The sequence below is a fragment of the Andrena cerasifolii genome, chromosome 14, assembly GCF_050908995.1.
Source record: "Andrena cerasifolii isolate SP2316 chromosome 14, iyAndCera1_principal, whole genome shotgun sequence".
Classification (NCBI taxonomy): Eukaryota; Metazoa; Arthropoda; class Insecta; order Hymenoptera; family Andrenidae; genus Andrena; species Andrena cerasifolii.
Window position 1 is genome coordinate 11,002,574 of NC_135131.1, and position 21,740 is coordinate 11,024,313.

At 45.2% G+C, this 21,740-nt stretch overlaps 2 protein-coding genes across 7 annotated transcripts in view; one reads left to right on the plus strand and one right to left on the minus strand.

Moving 5' to 3' along the window:
- Positions 1–237: 237 nt before the first annotated feature.
- LOC143376308 (uncharacterized) overlaps positions 238–21,740 on the minus strand; it is a 62,573-nt gene continuing 41,070 nt past the window's right edge. For 2 of the 3 annotated variants that reach the window (XM_076826471.1, XM_076826470.1), the window contains exons 3-5: positions 7,252–7,407; positions 4,589–4,942; positions 238–2,461 (exon numbers count right to left, since the gene is read on the minus strand). In XM_076826471.1, the coding sequence (XP_076682586.1) occupies positions 2,331–2,461; positions 4,589–4,942; positions 7,252–7,297 (531 nt within the window). In that variant the 5' untranslated portion in view covers positions 7,298–7,407 and the 3' untranslated portion in view covers positions 238–2,330. Of the gene's footprint in view, positions 2,462–4,588; positions 4,943–7,251; positions 7,408–7,496; positions 7,904–21,740 lie in introns of those variants that run through there. The other variant, XM_076826472.1, reaches the window with a different exon arrangement.
- On the plus strand, positions 8,020–20,603 carry LOC143376299 (uncharacterized). Of its 4 annotated transcripts, none has more exons than XM_076826449.1 (7): positions 8,020–8,256; positions 9,926–10,137; positions 11,578–15,695; positions 16,305–16,369; positions 17,007–17,733; positions 18,501–18,618; positions 19,244–20,603. In XM_076826449.1, exons 1-7 carry the CDS (start codon positions 8,177–8,179, stop codon positions 19,441–19,443), a joined length of 5,520 nt encoding a protein of 1,839 aa, XP_076682564.1. In that variant the 5' UTR covers positions 8,020–8,176; the 3' UTR covers positions 19,444–20,603. The 4 variants fall into 4 exon arrangements, 3 of the variants coding, with proteins under 3 accessions (XP_076682564.1, XP_076682565.1, XP_076682566.1); XM_076826450.1 differs by having other exon boundaries at positions 17,019–17,733; XM_076826451.1 differs by having other exon boundaries at positions 17,028–17,733.

Consider the following 21,740-nt stretch of genomic DNA (forward strand, 5'->3'; position numbering starts at 1 on the left):
TTTGACTGTGAACTGACTATACGTCCATTGAGGTTTGGTTGCTCCTTTCCCCCATTTCTCGTCTTGTCGAGCAAAGTTCCACAAGGGTGAATCGAGAAAACGGTCACTCTAGGGACCAGCTGATTCTGTCCTGACTATAGGCATTGAGGGGCGCAGGTGCATGTATTTGCCACGGTTAATTCGCTCTCACGGATATAATCGCAGTTCGTATAGTAAATACGAAGCAATGGTACACGATTGAGTTTCTCAAGAGACTTTTCTTGTATAAAGTGTAGTGTATTATAAAACATACAAAATTACACAACAAGTGGCGATTTCGACACCTGTATCGGCAATGTGCAGCGTGATAAAGCATCTTCATCATCGACCAGCGGTAAATTCCTGCTGCTGTGTGTTCGCGTTCGTGTAAGACACGAGTTGCTACGTCGTTTAGCTCGTACAGTGGTGTGCAGAATTTTTTAAAGACCTTTTAGTTCTCCTTTGGAGGGGAAAGGTGAAATAAATTTTGAATAGTATGAGACTGAAATATAACAATTTTTGGAACTCTCCAAATTCAAAAAGATTATGTGCGTAAACGGGGTAGATTTCTCCCTCCAAAGTGTGCGTAGAAACTTCTACACACCACTGTATGTGCATTGAAATTGAGGGTGTGGTAGCGGGTTGTGATAACTCTTACAGCACCGCAACTCTGTATAAAACGGTTTTAAAACCACGATTTCGTCGACCACGTTACAGAGTATATATTCAAACTGTGGTAGAGGAAGTTGGTCTTCAAAACGACCACGAAAGAAGTTCACGAATCTCCCCATTACTCTCAGAAAGTTAAAGGACTTCTGGATCATACTTTTCCAAGTCAGAAAATCAGATAATACCTACCTCCCAATTTAGATTCTTCAAAGATAGAAAATGATCGCGTATAAATTCATCAAGCCGTAACTTTAATCTTTACCTGCCTAATGAAATATTACGATAAAAGTGGTAATGAACCAAAAATTCTAAAATTCCTCCTAGAAGGTCCTGCAACGTCTAAGGTTTGTAGCAATCAAACATTCACCGCAGAATGTTTGGAAACTAAAATGACCTAAATTGAAATGATACACCGCACTCTGGAAACGAAACACAGATCTCCCAACAATCGAAAAGCCATCACAACCCTCTGCCACGTCGTGCACCATACCGCAGAACACACTCGACCTGCTACCACGAGACAGAACAAAAACATTCCCAGTGATGTAGCTTTAAAAAATCCTTTTACTTTCGTACACCTCATTTCGTACAATTTCTCGGGGACTAGCGTGGGTAAGAATTCGAACGTCCCACCCTGCATAAACATGGACCCCATTACCCCGTGTTTCGCCCGCCGCCAATCTGTGAGGCCCCATCCAGTGATCAACGCGAACGATAAATCACGCGTGCACTCTCTAACGCGCGGTTTCAAGCGCTCCGCAGGCGAATGTGCTCGCTCCTCCAAGGCCGAGCATCGCCTGGTATCAATATCCCACAACCCATCGACCCGTCGCAAAGTGAAATTACCGACCCCGTTCCAAATTTTCCCTAACCACGGTTCTTCAAAGCGGCTCCCATGCCTCGCGCGCCATCCACTACCCTTCATCCCTCTGCCATCCCGGCGCACCATCGCCCGCACAATCCACAGGGCGTGTACCTTGAACATTCGAAAGTCTGCGCGCACAGGGACTCGTGTCCCAGACGCGCGTCGCATTTCGCAGCTTAGCCAATCTCCAGGCGAACCATTAATCGCGCCGGTGACCGAAATACACCCGTGGTATCGCTGCGCGCGAGTCGGACGGGTGGGCTCGGCTGGAGCCCCGCGCGCCTCGCGCTCCCAATCCCTCTAATTACGTTCCTCCGTCGATTAATCGCTCGCGCGGCGCATTAGAGCGGTGCGCCGCGCTGCAAAAAGACGGCCACCGGGCTCGGTGATCCGTTAGCTTCACGGTGCGCGCGTTAATCGGGAAGCGGGGAGGCTGGATATGTCGATATTTCGATGAACGTTTGGCTTCTCGCTCGAGTGCCTCTATATCGGGGGCGAGCCACGCGCATTATACGATATCCGCGCGCGTTAGAGTCTAATGGCGAATCCACCCGCGGACGCTGCACGTTCGTCCCTGTTCCAACACGAGTCACGCGACACGATTCTCGGTTGCCAACGGTCATACGGACTGGAGCGCGTGGTTGTCGTTAATGTCCAGCAACGGCCGTTGATTGGAGGCCGCGCGGCGATCCTCCCAGCGGTAGAGGTCCCGGAATATCCTGCAGGAGGGCCGACGTACTAGTTGTTATCGTCTGGACGAACGGAAGTCTGCACTAGGCTATGCGAGGGTGACCACTCCTTCGGGCTCAGGTGACCAGCAGTTGTCGGAGAGCCAACAGCCGACCACCACGGTGACGAAACCGATCAGCAACGCTAAGAAGATGTACGCCTCCGCGTTCCCTAAGGAATCTGCACCGGGGACAGGGGTTTCGCTTTGGTTCCGTCAGTCGGTCGCGCAACAACACCGATCAACGTTAACGCTTTGAGTGGCGCAGGGTCTGGAAAAATCGCCCCTTTCGGGTTGCTTGGGATCGTCCGAGCGATCTGCCGAGAATGTCTTGTGCAGAGTGTAGAAAGCGAACCCTTTGCTCGGGTTGCTTTCGAAGGAAACATTCGGGGACTCTTTGGTAATACGCTCGATGCTTTCTAGAAAGAATCGACGTGAAGACACGCCAAAATCGTGCACAGGATGAAAATCCAGCGGCGTGAAAACACGCCGACGCCACTCAAAGTGTTAATGAGTTGCTTTTGGATACGTGCATAGCGTGCTGGAGTTTCCTTTTTGCTGATCGTGCAGGGCGAAGGGTTCGATTTAAGAGCAAGCGAAAATGGAGTGGAGTGGTAGGTGTGAGATAGATGTTTGAATAATGGGTTTGTGGGGGTTTAGAGATTGGAACTTTTGGCGAAGAAATTTGGAGTAGAATGCATAATAGTTGTCCTCGGTTAAGTATTTTAATAAATAGTAACGGTGGGGAGCAAATATCACTTTTGTGATTTCTAGAAAATTGAAGACTCGATCGATCAGATAGGGGAATGAAGTTTTAGAGAATAAAAAGCCCTGGTCTTTAGAAACAGCTGACATGGGTAGTGGTTTTTGAAATTATCCACGAAAAACTCTGTAACTATAAAATCTACCCATTTCTGGTGGTAATCGTAAAAAAAAGAGGTACTGAAGTTTAAAAAATCGCAGCACGTTGTATCGTCCGCGTTACGTTTCGTTTTTGTCACCCGCAAAGGTAGCTAGAATTTTAAGCCGTAATGAAATATCGTATTCAAGAGCAGTCTTCTAAGGTGCACAGATCTAGCCAGAAATTTGAAAGTTAAATGAGAACCTCGAGGCGGAGACTGCAATAGCGAAGAGACACGTACTGTTCATTCGTTTCATGAATTTTTCACGCCTCTCGCTGTATTATCTTCGATTTACGGCCAAGCAGACACGAATTCGACGCGACAATACGAATCGAAGTCCAGTAATCGATTTAGCGCCCGTTGAATTTTTATTCGATAAAAGTTCGCGTCGCCTCTTGGCGATATCGACGGAGCAACATTAATACAAACATTGGCGAGGCAAAATAATGAAATCAACCTGTGCCCTTCAATGTTTTTCTCATTTTAGCATACAATCTACCACCGACAGCTTTTCAATACGGTGCAGGACTAGTTTCATCGAAATTGAATCATCCAGCTGGATAGATTACGGCTCGACAGCGTGATATAAGATATCCTGACAGCTGTTCCTAAAGTAGGGCCATAAACCTGAAGAGTTTCTGTCACAGCATGTCGAGAATCTTACGCTGATAACAAAAAGTCTGACGTGTAACGTAAAAGTTTCGCGGTGATACACTGGGTTTACTGATTCTGGGGACACCTTAAAAATCTTCATTCCGGCACAGCAGACAGTAATATCAAACATGCGGACGTTCATCAGTAACGCAAGCTTGCAACAGGTTAGCTGTAAGCCATTAATCAAACGTAATTAATAGCTAGGAATTATTAAAAGCTGAACGCACTCTAAATACCTTTCCTATGAAACGCATGCACGAGCGAAAGTGAATAAATATCTGATTAACGAATAAATTCAGATACTCACTCAATGACTATCGATCTTCATGCAAACATAAGATATTCAGTGCAGCAGAAATGAAGAAAATCGATAATGTGGAACAATAATTTGTCACACGAGGCTACGTTTTCGAGAAAATCGACTTCGGAAATCGGCTTTGGAACCTGGCACGCGTCACGGGGAGGTGCGCGCGCGCATAAGTAAATAAGGCCCAAAGCGGGGGGTTCTTGCGCAAAAAAATTGAAAAATTCAAAATTTCACGTGGCGGATACATAGAACTAATACAAAGCATCAGTTCTGAGTATCTACTTTGAAAATCTAACGTTTCACTCAGGAACACCGACAGCCTATTAAAACACTGAATAAAAATGAAAAACAGCACATTCCTCGAAATGCAACGAAATTAAAGGGACGCGCACACATGAAGGAAGCAGTACAGATGCTTCAAGGAATAATATAGAACCGAAATTTACCTAGAGGTCCCTTGGACTGCCAAAGTCCCTTTATAAGGGTGGGGTCGCCGCGGCGCCAGTCGCGCCACCCTCGGCCCCGGCGAACCGGTCCTTGGGACCAGCCTGTGCCACCACCGGCAGCACCGCCACCGGCCCCACCGCCGGTACTTCCCCCAGTGACACCGGGGCCTGCAAGCCCGCCGCCTCCGCTGACGGCGCCGGTGTCAGAGCCGGAAGCACCGCCGCCAGCAGCGACGAGAGTACTGCTCGCGCCGCTGCCAACTGTGCCACCGCCGGGGCCCGGGGTGCTCGGCGAGCCAGCCTGCGGCTGTCCATGGGCCCCCGCCCCGCCCTGTGGCAACGGCAATCCCGCCGCTACTTTTTTTTTCAAATCCAGAGCAGCGTGAAACAGCAACATACACCGATCAAGTTATTATCTCGCGCACCGCTTCTATAACCGGGGCGAATGATCTTGGGTATTCCGGGTCCCTTTCACTTCCTCCAGGGCCCCCTGAGAGTCGCGAGGAAGCAACTGGTCGAACTGCTCGACGAGGACTCGAAAAATAGCTAAGATCATTTACCCTGACTATGGAGCACTTCGTGGCTTTTGATTATATGATTATTGTGTAATATTAGGGGGCAGAAAAGGGGAACTGGGGGCATGACGGGGCCCTTGGCGAGCTTATACACACGTAACGAATTAGAAATATGTCTTGGTGGTTTTATTTTTTTTTTTAAATTATATCAGTGTATTATACATGTATAAGTTCGAATTCTGGGAATTGTCCTAAAGCTGTCAACGCGAAATGAATTATGCATGTGTTTGCTATATGTATCGGTTATGTCGTTAGGCGTGTACATAACTCCGGGGTATACTGAAGAGGGGAGTAGTTCGTGGGCGGGATCGTGCGTTTTTAATCGCTGCGAAAACAGCTGATGTTTTCCCTGGTAAATTTATTCGATGGAGGACGATTCCTTACAAGTGCAATTCAAATTTCTTCCCGGGGAGGATGCCATGCTACATTCGCTTCACTGGTACGCATAACCCCGGAATAAATTTACCAGATTTTGAATCTGCCAGTGCCAGTTTAGATGCATGCAGAACCGCTAAGAAGATAGAAAAGCTATGTTGCAGAGTGTTATAGATATGAAATTAATTTCACCCGGGATATTGCACATGTCACTGAAATTTTCGCAGCACCTTTAAATTGTATACCTGTTGATGGTCACATAAAAGCATTAATCTTGTCACACCAAAACGGTATGAAATGTACGGAGAAAAGAAGAGATCTCGAACTTGCAGTATATCTCCCATGACAACATAAGCTACTCAAATATATAATAAATTGAATATGATTTCGTTAGAAAAATAAGAACCCTCAACATCTGCTAGTGAAATGTAAAGGTTAATACTCTTATAGACAAAGTTGCACCCCTATCACGTATATACATATATACATCATCGAATTAAATAAAATAAATTCAAAGCAAAATAACTACATTCGTAACATTTTTGTTTCACAGTTTTTATAGCGATTTAGTAGCTTTATGCTGTACAAGCTCTCTGAAATTATATTTTTTGCCGTGTCCTTCTCTGTTATGTGTCATTTAAGAAATGCAATTTCAAATATTGCAAATTCTCGTGTAATTCCATGAACACAATAACGCAAATTTTTTTAATGAAAACTGAGGGACGAATTATGATACATATTAACAGTTTCAGTTTGTTATAAAATTTGAATGGCCCCTGTGGTTTCTAATGGACAGTTCTTCCCCTAACTTTCTTATCACAGCGACGCAGCGAAACCAGTATACGTAACTGATCCCAGAGGAACAAACTCTGAACTGCTTTAGGGACTCTGTCTTAATTAAATTTTTGCGATGGATATTTCTTTAAAGGAAGTAGACTCGTATATCTCTGATAATAATTACGAAATTAAGAAAAACAAAAAGATGGTTGAAATATTGAAAAAAAAGTGTTCGACGTTGAAACAGTTTAGAATTGAGAAACAAATTTATTTTATCAAATTTAAATAATAAAAATAACTTCTACTATTTACAGATTAAATTATGGAGCAACCCGTTTTAATACTAAAGAATTCTAAAAATTTTAATCACATATCCCGCATTACAAATTTCGAAATTTCCGTACTTATACTCGAAATACGTTTGCACTTTGTTGCAATTTTAATTTGCCAAAATAAACTGGTGCATAAAGCATGCACTCTTATTTTTGTTTTAAAATTAAATAAGCATTACTTTCAGACTGCTGTTATTAAGCCAATATAAACACTGATTATATCTTTTTTGTTCTTGATTATTTCGAGTTGGCAAAAGGCGATGCTATTACAATGGCGTAACTACAATGGCGCAAGTGGCTCCAAAGCGCCATCTCTGTCCCGCGCAGAGATAAGAAGAAAACATTACCAACTCTCGAAAATAACGTTCAGTAACAATAATAGAAATTCTAATTCCTATCTGTAGCTGACAATCTGTTCCTTTCCATAAAGGAATCTCTGCCATCCTAAAGTCCTAATTTCATTTTCTAACCAGGGCTCAGAAATCTCAAGTTACGCCACTGTCTCAACGGCAAAACATTACCCTTACCATTAACACTCCATTCCCCATTGCACGTGAACGACGTATGTAAGAACCTATTCAATAATTGCGTGGTCAAGACTCACCGCATACGGATAGGAGTAAAATACTGGCAAGGAAGATCCACCCCATAACGTCATCAACAGGTCGTTTCGGCGAGGCTCATGTTCCGCTGCACTATCGTCCTTCCTGTCTCCTTGTTGATCTCGATGACCTCGAATTAATCATCAGATTGGAGAATCCTGCGGTACAAAAACACGAGCATCGTTAGTCAAATTACAAGAATTAATCGTGACAAACGTCGGAATGCCTGAACAAGATTCTCTCGAACCTAGCCGAGCGGATGGATTCCCAATAGACGAAATATCCAAAGGCACTTAATCCCTGGAGTGTAATTCAAGCCAGAAACAGTCTTCGATACCGATGCGACTGCGCTTCACGACGATTCCGTTTGATTACGAAACTTCCTGCTCTGCGGCTTCCCGCCATTATAGGCGATCCAAGTTCGCGAGGGATTCGCTAGCGCCGTCTACCGGCGGAAACAGTAAACGTGGACTTTTTGCGATCGATTCATCGACAGGCTTACCGTGCTCATTGAAATTCTTTGTGAATAGAGAGCATTAACCAAGCCTGCGTTCGATGCGATAAATGGAATCGCTTTGTAGTTTAGTATACCTTAAACGGCCCGTTAATCGCACTTTAAATGCCGAAGACTCGCGACGATTATTTAAACGTGGAATTGATTATTTGAGTGTTCCGAGTGCAATGAATCGACCCATTGATCGCAACGCCACCCTCTGCGCATGGCTGGATTGGTAAACAGCGCGCTCGTGTAACGGGTTGACAAGTATTAACCATGTTTGTAGCCTGTGACCTGTGACAATGGCAGGACCCGAGTGCAAAAGATAGTGTCGCGATTGTGATTACATCGTATTAAACAAGTGACTGGAACGGTATTGTAAGAAACACACGCTATGTGGTGACACAGGGATATTAATAAAAAAAGGAACGATGGAGCAGGTGTTCGCCACCGCTACAAAACTGTCAGAGGTGATCCAGGGTATGCAGAAATGTTTGCAGTGCAGTATTTGGTAAGTTTCTGACTGGTATACAGAGATCCGTGGAGTGTGCGCAATCAGATGTGAATTCGAGACGCAATGCCGTATATGTTTCTGATAGAAAGCCGCAACATGTGACATTTTCTTGCGATCGTCGCGTTGTGGTATAGGTTATGTTCGGTCCCGTTTTTAATCGTATTTAGAATCCTCTTTACTAAATGTATTATGAAATAATTGTACTCTTTTTATGTCGTGAGTTAAGTTCGAAATGTTGTATGATTCCGTTTCGTGTAATTTTCAGTATAAAAGAAAATTGTTGTTATGTAGAATATGTATGGGTATCAATTATAAAGTACATTCTCATATTGATTGTATTGTTTGCACGCATCATTATGAGTAATGTTGTAATTGATTGGTTACCGTTAGTAATTGTTATACATGAATAATTAGTGAATTATGTATGAAATGTATTAACGTCTGAAGTATAAAGCTGCATAGTATATGAAGTATATTCAATTTATATGCAGTAGTGTTTGTTACTTCTGCTATGTAAATTATGTTTTTAATTACTTATTGCTTGTATACTTAAATTGGATTGATATCGATTCTTAATAAAATTCAATAAAAACTGAGGTACAACTGTATGTCTTGGATTATATTCTTCCTTATCATGTCTATCGATAATGCAAAGTTTTATCAGTATTTCAATCTTTACTTCCACATTTATCGTGTGTGGTAATCTTGACAGGAAGTTACAAATGAGGCATCCATATCAAAGAAACATTATCTACATCCTGTTATCTTATTTTTTGTAATATTTTTAAAGCACTTTTGTTAAATCTTATGGGGTCATTCTGGTAATCACGTACGCAAAATTGAGCAACATCGAGGCTTTTTTTTCTCAGTGAATACAATGAATAACAGTGTCAAACTTTTTTTCATTTATGAGCTACTTGTAATGTATATGGAACAATTTTTAAATACGCTTTTAATTTTGTTTTTTAAATGGTATCTGGAGTTCAAAATCGTGCCTTCGAAAAGAAATACCTCCCTGGCGGGAGTGATTTAAGCTTACAGACTCATCTGTAATAAAAAACCAAGTTGATTTTTAATCATTATGAGTACCGCTATTGCAGGTGCCAGAATTAGCCCCGTAAGTCAAAATTTAACAAAATTGCGCTTATTCAAACTTCAAGTTTCAAAATTTTCCATTCTTACTTGAAGTTTGAAACCGCGGAATTTTGTTAAATTTTGACTTATGTGGCTAATTCTGGCACCTTCGATAGCGGTACTCATAATGATTAAGAATCAGTTTAGTTTTTTTGTTTCAGATGAGTCTGTGCGCTGAAATCACTACCGCCGTCTTTTCAAAGGCGCGATTTTGAACTCCGGTTAACATTGAAAAACACAATTAAACGTGTATTTAAAAAATTGTTCCGTATACACTACAAGTAGCTTAATAATTGAAAAAAAAAGTTTGACATTGTTATTCATTGTATTCACTGAGAAAAAAGAACCTGAATGTGCCGAATTTTGCGGCGTGATTACCAAAATGACCCCTTAACGATCTACTCTAAATCTTATTCTAAAAATTCGTAATTCCATTTTTATCATGTCGTTCTCAAGAATGCTACAATGCAACTAATTTGTCATATTTTCGAAAAACACATACGCAACGGATTACGTATTTTTCATGTTTCAGTTTGCACACTATATCTAAGCCAGTGAAAACGCGTTGTAACCACCGCTTTTGCCACGATTGCATCCAATCGGTGTTACAAAACAAAAATGCGTGTCCGCTATGCAACTTCAAGCTGGTGCGTCGCAGTATTTCGAAGGACGAGCACATGGAGCAGTACATCGACAAATTGGAAAATCTGATGAACGCGATTCAAAAAGACTCTGGCATCGACAGTAAGTACCCTCCATCCGACGATACTTCTTCCTTTCACGAATATCCAAATGTTAATATTTGCTACCACAGCCCCGAAATAATTTCAAATATCAATCAAAGCATCGAACTAAAATTCGCACGAATACAGTGCCCGGAATATCTATTCCTAATCCCTTAATTCCACTACAAGATAAGGAATCTGTAGGGAACACCCCATAACTTATAAATCTATAAAAAGAAAGGCGCACATGTAGTAAATTTGCCAAGTTATAATCGCGAATGGTTTACGACGATAAAGTTTCTGCAGCCTTCGTTAAAAATAAAAGGCGGGGCTTACGCTGCTGTAGTCGCGTATGTCACGGTATCATGTTTGCTAGGGTCAGCTATCCATTTCCTCGGAGCGAGCGGAGGCCCTGAAAAATTTACGTGCCGGTGTTCTTCGTGTAATCGATGCATCCTGCATGTATCCGAAACGTAAATGTTTCACGAGGTCTTAACGTTTACGCTGGGCCGCTCGACTGAAATTCTTTTGGCGAGCGTTTAACGGGTCCTTTGCTTGAAATTTTAATTGTACCCCGCTGCGATACGTTGCCTCCAGAGATCGCGCGCGTCACAATGTACACAATGCCGTGCACGGGGACGTGAAAAGCATAGGACAATGCATCCCAGAGAGATTTCAAACATTTTACACGCGTTTCGAAAAACAAACTGTCGAGCCTGTGCACGGAGAAGTACTTGCCACGATTCTCACGGCCGATAGAGATTTTTGTGTAGCAAACCTGCTGCAAAATTTATCTTCGGCTCGAAATTCAGGGTGCCAGTTTCTTTTCAATTTTCAGTATTGTGCTTGGTAGGGGAGTATGAAGTTTAGGGGGAGTAGTACGCGGAGCGTGAATCGTTTGTTTGTGGAAGATTCAGAGAGTTTTAGGTAATTAGATTGTGCAGAGTTCCTTCGCTATAATTGGGGGGGTTTATGTGCTCGGTGTATAGGGTGGTCTGAGAAAGTTGAAGAAGCTGGAGGTGTCGAGTCCTCGTAAAGTTTATAAGGGTAGGCTGAAAGATACATACAGTCGTATTGGTATTCCAGCCTTTTTCCCCCTTTAAAAGCATGCCAAATTTGAATTTATTTCGTTGAACAGTGCTTCAATAATACACTGTATAATGGATTAAGTGTCATAATTAATTTCATTTTTTGCGTACAAAAGCACCTACGACTCCTTTGAAAGGTAAAATTAAAAGTTACAATCGCAGGTGATTAAGCTCCTTGAAATTCTTCTATTTTTTCGTCCATCATTTTTCGCAACTGCCTCCAAACAAAAGACACTACTGCTACTATTAACTTGACACACCCTGTACCCCCAAATCAGATGCGTATTTTGTACAAAATTTATATCTCACGCGTTCGTTCAAGACCATTTTCCTCCGCGTCTCCTTAGCAATGCAATGCCACGTGTTTCCAGTAACGTTAGACATTCCAAGACCACGCAGCACGCACGAGAGTTGTTCATCGGACGCCACCGATCACCACAAATTAAACCCAGAAGCAGCAATTGGTCCCAGCTGCTCCAACGTTTCCGCGATAGCTTCAACGACACGCCGAAATTCGAGCGCTACCGCGAAGACGCGCAGAAAGCAATCGAAAAAGGCGAAGGCTGTGAAAGACAGCAGCAGAGCCAGCACCATAACCAAGTACCTGAACAAACACCCTTTCTCTGGCGTTGAGGCCCTGCCCCCTGACGAGTCCACCGATCGTCAAGCCGCTAAATCGGTTAGAGTACAGAATTGGCTGGAGACCTTGCCCACACACGAGGTATTCGATGATCCTAACAAAGTTGCACCATCCCTAGCCATTGACAGCTATCTCGACGATACCCTCGCGTACTCCATCTCCCAGAATGGCAAGGACGGTAAGCCTGACATGTTGGACCACGCAGCTGTGAGCAAATTGGGAGACCCCGCGAACGATAACGACGACGATCACCACCGAGAATTAGCGCATAATCGCACTAAAGGTTCCTGGATCAGGAAGGACACGGAAAACGGGGCGCTCGAGGGTGGATCGCGTCAGAATTCGAAAGGGGTGGGTGCTAGGGTGCAGTCAGTGGTGGTGGACCATCAAAAGCCGAGCACTTCTGGCTTCACGAGACCTAGGAACGAAAGGAAAGAAAGGACCGCGCAGGATGATATACAGAGCCACGAAAAGACGAGCGATATTCACAAGACGTCTCCCTGCAACATGCTACCCTCCATGAAGCACAACTGGTCCTCGGTCGCTCGTTTCGGCAAGGAGATGCGCCCGAGGAGAAAGAAGCTAAAGTCGTTAGACGTGAGCATCGAGAATAAGGGCAAGCCCCGTTCCCTGGACGAGCCTGTGACGGGAAGAGCCGTCAGATCGCGGGCAATTAAGGGAACGAGCGAAGGGAAACAATCCGAGTGTAATACGTCTGAGAGCATCGAGGGAGGCCGCGGAGATGAGCACGCTTTCGAGGAGCGGCTGCCAAATGTCGAGGGTGCTCGCAGTAGAGAGCACCGGCTGGCGGAGGAGGCTTCTGCAAGGAACAAAGGCGACAGATCAATCTTAAAGAGGACGCAACCCGCGAAGGAGTCGTCCTTTATCATGCTAGATGAAGGCAAACAAGTGCACATCAAAGATCTGAAGAGTTATCAGATGAACGACATCATCGGGGTGGTCAGCAGCACTTCTGATTGTCTAGAACGAGAAATTGAAAGCGTGCAGGGTAACCTAGTCCCCAAGGGAGCCACGTTGTCTGTGGTGGAACGGGAGACCTTACCCGGGGCCCAGGATGGATCTGAGACTCCGATCCCAGCGACTCCATTAAAAGATACAGTAAGAAGATCCTCCGCTAGGGGCAACGAACCTGAAGAGTCCAGCCATGATCGCACCAGCCCGTTTCTGGCGAACTGGAATACCTGTTCGTCAGGGGGGAAAAGAATCGACGAGACAACCGACTCTGCGTTCAAATATCAGTCGCCCATGATGAGCCCAACGACCAGTCGTAGCAGGTTGTCCCTGAAGAGGCGCAGCTCCGATCTCAAATCGGACGAGGCGCAGAGCGTGGGCGGTATTTCGCGATTGTTTGCCGTGAAGCGTGACTTGAATCGTGAAATGGATAAGAGCAAAAGGGAAATGGGGGCTGAAGCTGGGGATGGTGGATTAACTTCCAAGATGAGTAGTAAACGCGACGGAAATGGGGGAGGTGAGGGTAAAGACGTCGGTGGCCCCTCTGCAGATTCCAGGGGCGCTTCGATTTCGAATAAAAGGCCGAATAAGAGGGAGCAGAGCAAGGGAGAAGCCAGGCACGTGGTGGCGTTCAAGAAGTTGGGGAGGGTGGTCAAATATTGCAGGACACCCATTAGGTTCCTGTATTTAGGGACGACTAGACGAAGTATGCTGCCGCGTCGCGATGTTTCTGTGACCAGCTTCGCGAAATCGTGCAACGCAATAGACTCGAGTGATCTCTTTGTGCAGATGGATCCTCAGAGGCTATGCACGACTGAGACTCGTTTTGGGAATAACACAAGGATTACCGTGAACGATACAATGGCGATAGAGCAGCGTGATACTCAGACTAACATACAGAATAAAAAAGAGGCTGAAGCAATGACAAGGGACAAATTAGACGCGGACATGGGACAGTCTGTCTCCGATCAACCTGGACCTTCGACAAGTGTAAGATTAACCACGAAACGCGTCGGTATGTACAAAGACACAGCGCACAAGGACATCACTCCAGTAATTAACAGCGCGGCGAGCAAGTCGCAGGAATCGGACGATGTATTCCTAGTGTCCTTGTACGACGAACAGGCTTCTGTTAAACGTGACCGCCCAATAAACCCCTCTGCGACTGACAAGACTGCGTCCAGGAGCACCATTAGGATGCTGTCGCCAAAGAAGGACTCTCAGCTGAAGTTCCTTTCTGTGGAGTCCCCCACATCCGACGACACAACAGTCACCAAGTTCGACCAGCAAGCTGGCGCTGCCAAGGACACCAGCGCGAAGAGGAGCAGCTTCTCTGACATAAGAGGGGCGCATTCCAGGGCTCTCATACGCAGCTCGCAGCAGGCTTCCGGAAGATCTACGTCAGACTCGTCCTCCACGCCCAAAAGGAAGCGGTCGATCAGCCGTGAGAAACTGGGCCACAGAATGAAGAGGAAGTCGAAGAACGAAGAGGGAAGCCCGATGAAGGATGGTCACCTCAATTCTAGCCATAGCCTCGCGTCCAAATCCACGGTGATCAGAAAGGACATCAATGAAAACGATAATACCAGCAAAGTGTGCTATACTCTGTCCTCGGATCCCACACCCCACGACATAGACATGGCATCCGTCTGCTCCGACACGGAGGTAGGCCCCACGGCGACGGAGAAAAGGGCTTACAGGAGGATCATAACGGTAGCCAGCTCCGACACCGATTCGCCCGACGTTTTTTACTTAGACAGCAACAAGAACACTCAACCCGATGCCGCTCCTAGTGCCCAGATTGTAGTAGCATCTCCGCTGCCCAAGCGGAAACGCGCGGAGTCCCTGGACTCGGACGACGACGAGGACGTGAACGTGATAGTGAGTAGCTGGTCGAAGCCGCTGAATCCCGCGGAGAGTAGCACGAAGAAAGGAAAGCCGAAGCAAACACGTGCCTCCTCTGTTTTCCAGAAAACGAGCACTTCTCCCAAGTCCCAGAAATCCTTTTCCTCCGCGTCTGATTGGCTGACGCAGACCAATCGAATGTCCTTTGTGCAGCACAGACACCAGCCGGAGATAGCGACGAATTCAGAAGGGTCGGGCAAGCGTGACGCACAGAGGCAGACTCTGGCGATCAAAGGGGTGTTCGATGATGATTCGCCAGACTTTGGCGCGACCATAGACAGAATCCGAGGATTCGACGTGGTTGCTTCTGTTAACGATAGGGATTCCGATGGTAAACAGAAAGGCGCAAGCTTCATGCACGATAACTTCGACGAAGTTATGGCCAATGTAAACACGCAGGTGTTGATTGGAGAATTCTCTGGTGGCAAGGAGTCGAAATCTGAGGCAATGAAGTCAGCTGTGCCGCGCCCTCGATCGTCGAACGTGGATTCGTCGACTTCGCGACAGTCTGACGGATCTAATAAGGAGAACAAGTACCAGAACGCGGGGATGGTATGCGATGTTGAAAGCGACGATGAGGAAACTTTGACGACCGCGTATGTAAATGTGAATAATCGGTGCTCGAGGAAGGATAAATCGCTGGATCGATTGAAACCGTTCGAGTCGACGGCGAAGGGCAGCGTTTCTAATGGGTCGTTGGCGAGTAAGCCAGTTCATGAGAGTGGTAAACCAATACCGAGGCAAGAGATGGGCAACGGAGAAGAGGGGTCGAAGGACGAGACGTGTTACGAGTACGATTCGCTGATGGACGTCACGCAGCACTCTTTGTTGATCAAGCAATTTGAGCAGGATCTATTCGGGAGGCCTCTGACCTACGGAGTGCCATCTGAGCAGCAGAAACACGCGAGGGAGCAACGGACGCCGCAGAAGCAGAAGACGAACGATGCGCGGCCTTCGGATTCGAAGGGAAAGGTCAGTAGCCCTTTTCTTTGCGAGGGTTGAAAGGGGTTCGTTAGAATTTTACCAAAAAGGGAAGGGGTGTTTATTGAAAAGATTTCAAGGTTATTCCTTTCTCTTTAATGTGGAAGAGAGTTGTGTTTAGATTTTGAAAGATCTGTGAGTGGAATAATGAATTTCATTGTACCTAAATCCTGATCCACCCTGTTTACTTCCACCCCCAGAGAATGAATAACTTCTCTGCCTACTGATTTCCTATACAATTTTAATATCTCCCTCGAACCCCAACCCCTCAGAGTAAAGGCAAGTAAATCCTTGAAATTTTCTAGATGTCAACCCCCATGCGTTCAATTTCTTTCCCCCTTGCCATACTTTGCGGGAGACAACTATTTAATAACTGAAATCGAGCACACTGTTTACGGTATAACCTCGTTCCGCGATAAGTTCGAATGCGGCGAATAATATTGCCGCAACAAAGGCTCGCATAAATTCACGCTAAATGCGCTGCCTAACCAGCAGACTCTTATTATTTCGTCGTCACTATTCATTCCGCTACTTACGAGATAAACAAGACTCTTTTTCCCTCCGCGTTCACAAAGACTCACTCTACTTTGAAATATCCAGGACGCCGAACACTCGGGCGAAGAAGATGGCATTGTTGAGAACACTCCCGAGATAAAGACGAGAAAGTAAGTAACGCGAGTATCTTCCAACCTTCCTCCGCTCCATCCGCGTCGTCCCAGAGCACACGTAATTATCCATTCAATTAACGAAACGATACACGCCCGTGGAAACGTATCGTGGCTGCGTCTGTGCAGAGATTTCATTTGAATTAAATGAGTACAGGCTTCCACAAAATTGGCGTATCTATTCGAGCCACTTTGGTTCGATTAGGTTGACAGCGAAGTAACATTGTTTCCGCGAATTAGAGTTCATTTATTCACTCGAGGGTTTCGCAGTTACTTAAAGGAGGCTCGCTTCATTGGATGCTATAGGCGGAACAAAATCAGGTGGTCGCGCAATGTTACCTAGGAGCTTATTCTCTATCACTCTGGCCTTGGTTTCTTAAGAAGAATTTATAGACTATAGTTAATAGCAAATTTGAAGGGGTGAGAAGTTTTTCTTATTTCTCAGACGCTGCAGTATTACTCGTGGAAACCAAGCCCATCTTTGTATTCGAAAAATTCTATTCGGCTGATCTCGAAATGCCAAAGATTTTTCCCCGACTATAGCTGCCACATTACTAGATCCATTAGTAACCCCATTCGCACCTCAATTCCCTCTTTCCTGTACCCGACAAGCACCATCGCGTGACGTCATATTTAGCAACGCTTACAGTATCACCAGTATCCAAACGATCGGCTCTAATTCGAAAGGGAGTTCGATCTCGACGCCGGTATCGCGAATGAACGGGAAACAGTTCGCGAGGACACCATCGACCGCTGGAAAAAGCTTGAGTAGCACTGCCAGTCCGCTGTCAAAGACGACCATACGCCCCGTTTATCAGAGCACCCCGAAGGCGCAGGCCGTTGTAAAGGGAAATGGCGGCGCGAACACCTGTACAGAGGGCGAGAAACCCGATCTCGTGGCAAACGGACGCGAATGTTTGAATAAACAAGCCAACCTCGCCATTGGCGAGAGTGCGCAGAGCGTCGACAGGATACAGTTGTGCTTTGTGTGCAGCGGTCTGTTGGCCTCTCAGGTTGAAAGAGTGAAGAGGCTGGCGCAGGCGGTGAACGCGAGATACGTGACGCAGTTCGAACAGGGGGTGAGCCACGTCATCGTGAAAGTGAACGAGGAGGACAATGGGGCCAGCAAGACGCTCAAGTACCTGCAAGGAATAGCCTACAGGAAATGGATAGTGGGTTACCAGTGGGTCGTGGATTCCTTGCACGAGAAGAAATTGTTGAACGAGGAACGCTACGAGGCAGTAGACTGCAGAACACTCCTGGCGGGCCCACGAAACTCGCGACTCAGGGGGAAGGGCCTTTTCGAAGGTTTCGTCATCCTGTGCAAGGGGCCATACGAGGACGTGTCGGTGGAGCAATATAAGGTGAGGTTTAAGGAACTCTTTTTTCACTGGAAACAAAACTGTCCTCTCTCGACATATGCTTTGCGTAGCTTCGAGTTGACGGTGGATACTAAGGTGGGCTAAATATGGTGGGCCACATTGGTGTTCTAAAGACCGTAGCATGTGACATGTTCATTTCTTAAGAAAGCAATTTTATTCTTCGCGAGGGGGTATTTTTGACCACGAGATGGTGTGTTTCGAATTCTACGTCGTGGAACTCAAGTGTCCCCAAGTAAACTTTGATAAAAGTAGTTTAGGACCGTGACTTTTTGAGACTTGAATATACCCCAGGTACTTATTCAATTTTAGCGATATTACTGTAACGAAAATTACTAGAAAATATCTCCACTGCTGTAGTTCTTTCATCGTTCTACTCCGTGTGATTCAGAGTGGAGGAGGAGTGATCGCGAAGGTCCAATTGATTTCGTTCCGACTATAAACGCGAAACTCGTGGGCGAGCATTGTCACGGAGAAGAATAAGAATCCTTTCATTAACCAATGGACATTTCCGTGCCAGCGGAAGAATAGAAGTTGATCTTTAATCTGACGTAGAGGGGTACATATATTTCGAAGCAGACACGGCCAAAGCCAGCAGTTGAGTAGTCCGTAATGAAAGTCTGCTCGCTGTATATGTTACCAGCCCAAGGAAAGCATTTTATTTACGTTCGCCTGGCTATCCAATCTTGCTAGACTATTTAAGGTTGAATCCTTGCCAAGTTCTACGACTCAAGGATACACTTTGTGTCCAGGAGCTGCTACGTGCCACTGGTGCCATTGTGGTCGACTCGTTGGATGCTCTAGCCGCTGAAAAGCGGAGGCTGAAGATCATCGTGATACAGACGAACACTCACAACGATGCAATTATCGGTGAGTGCATGGCCCTGTCTCTAATTTCACGCGAACGGAAGTAAAGCGCGCCAGAATCGAGAGAGTTAGAAAAAACGATCATCTTTGCAGTATAACAATTTGAGAATCTATAAAAAATAACAGCAGAATCGAGAAAGTAGATCACCTGTATCAAATACTTAACTTCAGACGACATAATTTCCGTTTTTACATTCTGAAATTGCGCAATGATAAAGTTCCCAACGTAATACTACTTCCTCATTTAAATAACCATACATACTGTCCCAAAGGCTGACGAAACCGAAGGGGAGCGATTCAACGTGATAAAATGAATCAAATATGTGAAGTAACATTTTTCTGTACAACTCTGCCATTTCGAGGACATCTCCGTTAAACATGGATCATGCATGCGCTTTAGGGAAGCGCGTGCGCAGCTCGCTAATACCCCAAGTGCCCGTTCGCTCTGCTCCCCGTTCAAGCGGGATTTCCTCGAAAACGGAGGCCCGAACAGAAAAATGTCATTCCGCATGTTTAACTTATTTCTTTGAGTGGAATCGCCCGCCGTCGAGTTTCCCCTGTATTTCGGTACCCCGCGCGCTTCAATTCCCTCGCACCCCTAACCTCTCAAACATTTTCCTTGCAATAGGATGGTACCAAAAGGTTCGCGCCGTGCCGATTGTTCACGACTGGGTGGTCGAGTGTATCAGTCAGTACAAACTGATATCATTCTATCCGTACCTGCAGGAGTTGTCGCGGGTGGACGTTCTCTCCCTCGGTTACCCAGAATTCCTCGTCGAGGAGGAGCCCGACGAGGACTTTGACAACATATGCGACGCGTCGACATGACACCCAGGGTGATCCAGTCGCCAACATCGCAATTCCCCTGAAATTGTTCTTCGGTTCATTAAAACCATCGTTTACCTCTACATGTGCCTTTCAAAACTCTTGGCATTAATCATTAAGCAAATTGTACGTATAATTTAATATGTTTAACAGGTAGACCTTATCTTCTGTTTAATAACAAAGAGAAATATTTATTTCTGCTAATATCTGTTTTATATATAAATACCTACATTGTATCAACATGTGTTATTTTCATACGATGACTGTATAGACACATTGTGCTTCATTTTTTGTATATTCCGACGCTGTACAAGTATACAGGGTGACTCATAGTGGACGGCACGACCGAAAGGAGGCTGGCGTTTTTTTATTTTTGTACAGAAGTAAGGCAGAATCAGCCATGTCCTCAGTTCCGCCTACGTTCTACTTTTTTGATTCGTTTGTTTTCTGGACAAAGGATCACCCTAGTTGTCGGTTCTACCGCGGATCCCACTACACCATGCGTTTCCAAAGGTGCTCCAGCCTCGTTAAGCCTTCGCGTTTGTGCAGGCCCCTGTCTCTCCCGCCGTGAATATCCAGCCGGATTACCGGGAACAGTCTCTTTTTTTAATTACAATGGACACAAGCGATATCCAGGTACGCAGGGTACGCGGAGCGAGATACGATGCTTACACTGTGCAATATCATCGTCATGGGTGGGGATCAGGGGCTGCGTGTTGCGAAGGGACATTGAAGCCAGCTCGCATATTCGCCCGCGGAACACACGCAGACAATATTGATTTGCCCGGGGACCACCTGTAGCCAACTCTCTCTCCTCTGTCCTCGCGCGCACAGGGGTTGGTTATGAATCTCGCCCAATTGCCGGCAAGTGAGGAGAAATAATCAGCGTGTGGACCTGTATCCAATGTGCCTTGCCTTCTCGCGCGCAACGTTAAGGGTGTGTTAACTGTCAATTAGACTCGTCGGAACGACACGGAGCCGCCTGTCTGCCGTTTACCATTCGTTTCGTAATTATCGGGCAAAGTTCGATGGATGCTTTCGTAGGAGAATCTGCGGTGGGCTGATGTTATTGTATTACCGTAAATGCGATTCGATTAATGGATAATTGTAGGTATCTTTGTAAATTTCGCTATAATTGCAAATACATTTCGTTTCTGTTTGGACGATTTTTTTTTATTTCTACCCCTGCCGTTCGTTGATCTTACGGTCGATGGGGGAAAACACAGAGTGACTAAGTGGTTGTGAGATAGAAAGGGCGTGTGTGTGAAATATTACATTGGGGAGTGTCAAATTTAATTTATCTGCCGAAAGGAAGCATTCTTTTGCCAGCTCTACGAATTAAAATGCCACGTGACAACGTAAGTACGACAGTTAATTATTAATTCTTACAGACTCTACTAAATAAGAGAAAGCTTGATTGTTATATTAACTAGTAGCGGTAGCTTTTAAAATTCAACCCCGAAGACACATTATTGAAGATTCTACGAGAGACCAGGAGAATTTTCGATCTCGAAAGCTAATTTCCATGAAATTGCTACGGCCTACTTAACCGTCACTTCTAATTTATCATATTCGACCAACATTGTAGCAGAGTGCCGTGGCACTGCCACCGAATTATTCACAGTATCGAGGACCCCTATTCTAGTCTCCCTCGCTCACGGCACTCGATGTTTGCGAATCGCTCGCAATTGTGCATAGTATCGGAGGCTTCTATTGTACGCTCCCTGCCGTGCACGCCAGTGTATTTGAATCCCATCCATTTATATTCCAAGGGGTACAATCTTGATACATCTGTAAGCGTCAGCAGCCCCGTCTTTTAAAACGCCAAGTTCTGAACTGCCTCGAAGGGAAGCTCTGTCGAGCTTCTGACAGTCGTTACACGTCCAACGCGATTACGTATCTAATTAAACGGATGTGATTCGCTTACGCTAACAAACTTCAGTTTACTTCACAGTGTACCCCGAGATGATCACCCACAACGCATTTTTTTAATACAAGTATTATAAAAATGAGTGTTCGGAAATTAGAAAAGTATCGTGGAAAAATATGAAAGCTGCATAAGAAACTGAAAAGCATATGGAGAATTGTAGCTTAAGGTATATAAAGAAATAATTCTAGAGTTTGAGCTGTCCCCATCTCCAAATTTAGTATAAAAATTATTAATAATTGAAGACTCCATATTCACTAATACTTTTTTTACAAACCCTACTTGAATCCCAAATTCATCGATAAAATAATTCCTTCCCCTCAAAAGTGACAAAGGATTACTGTAAAGCCTCAACATACACTAAATTACATCC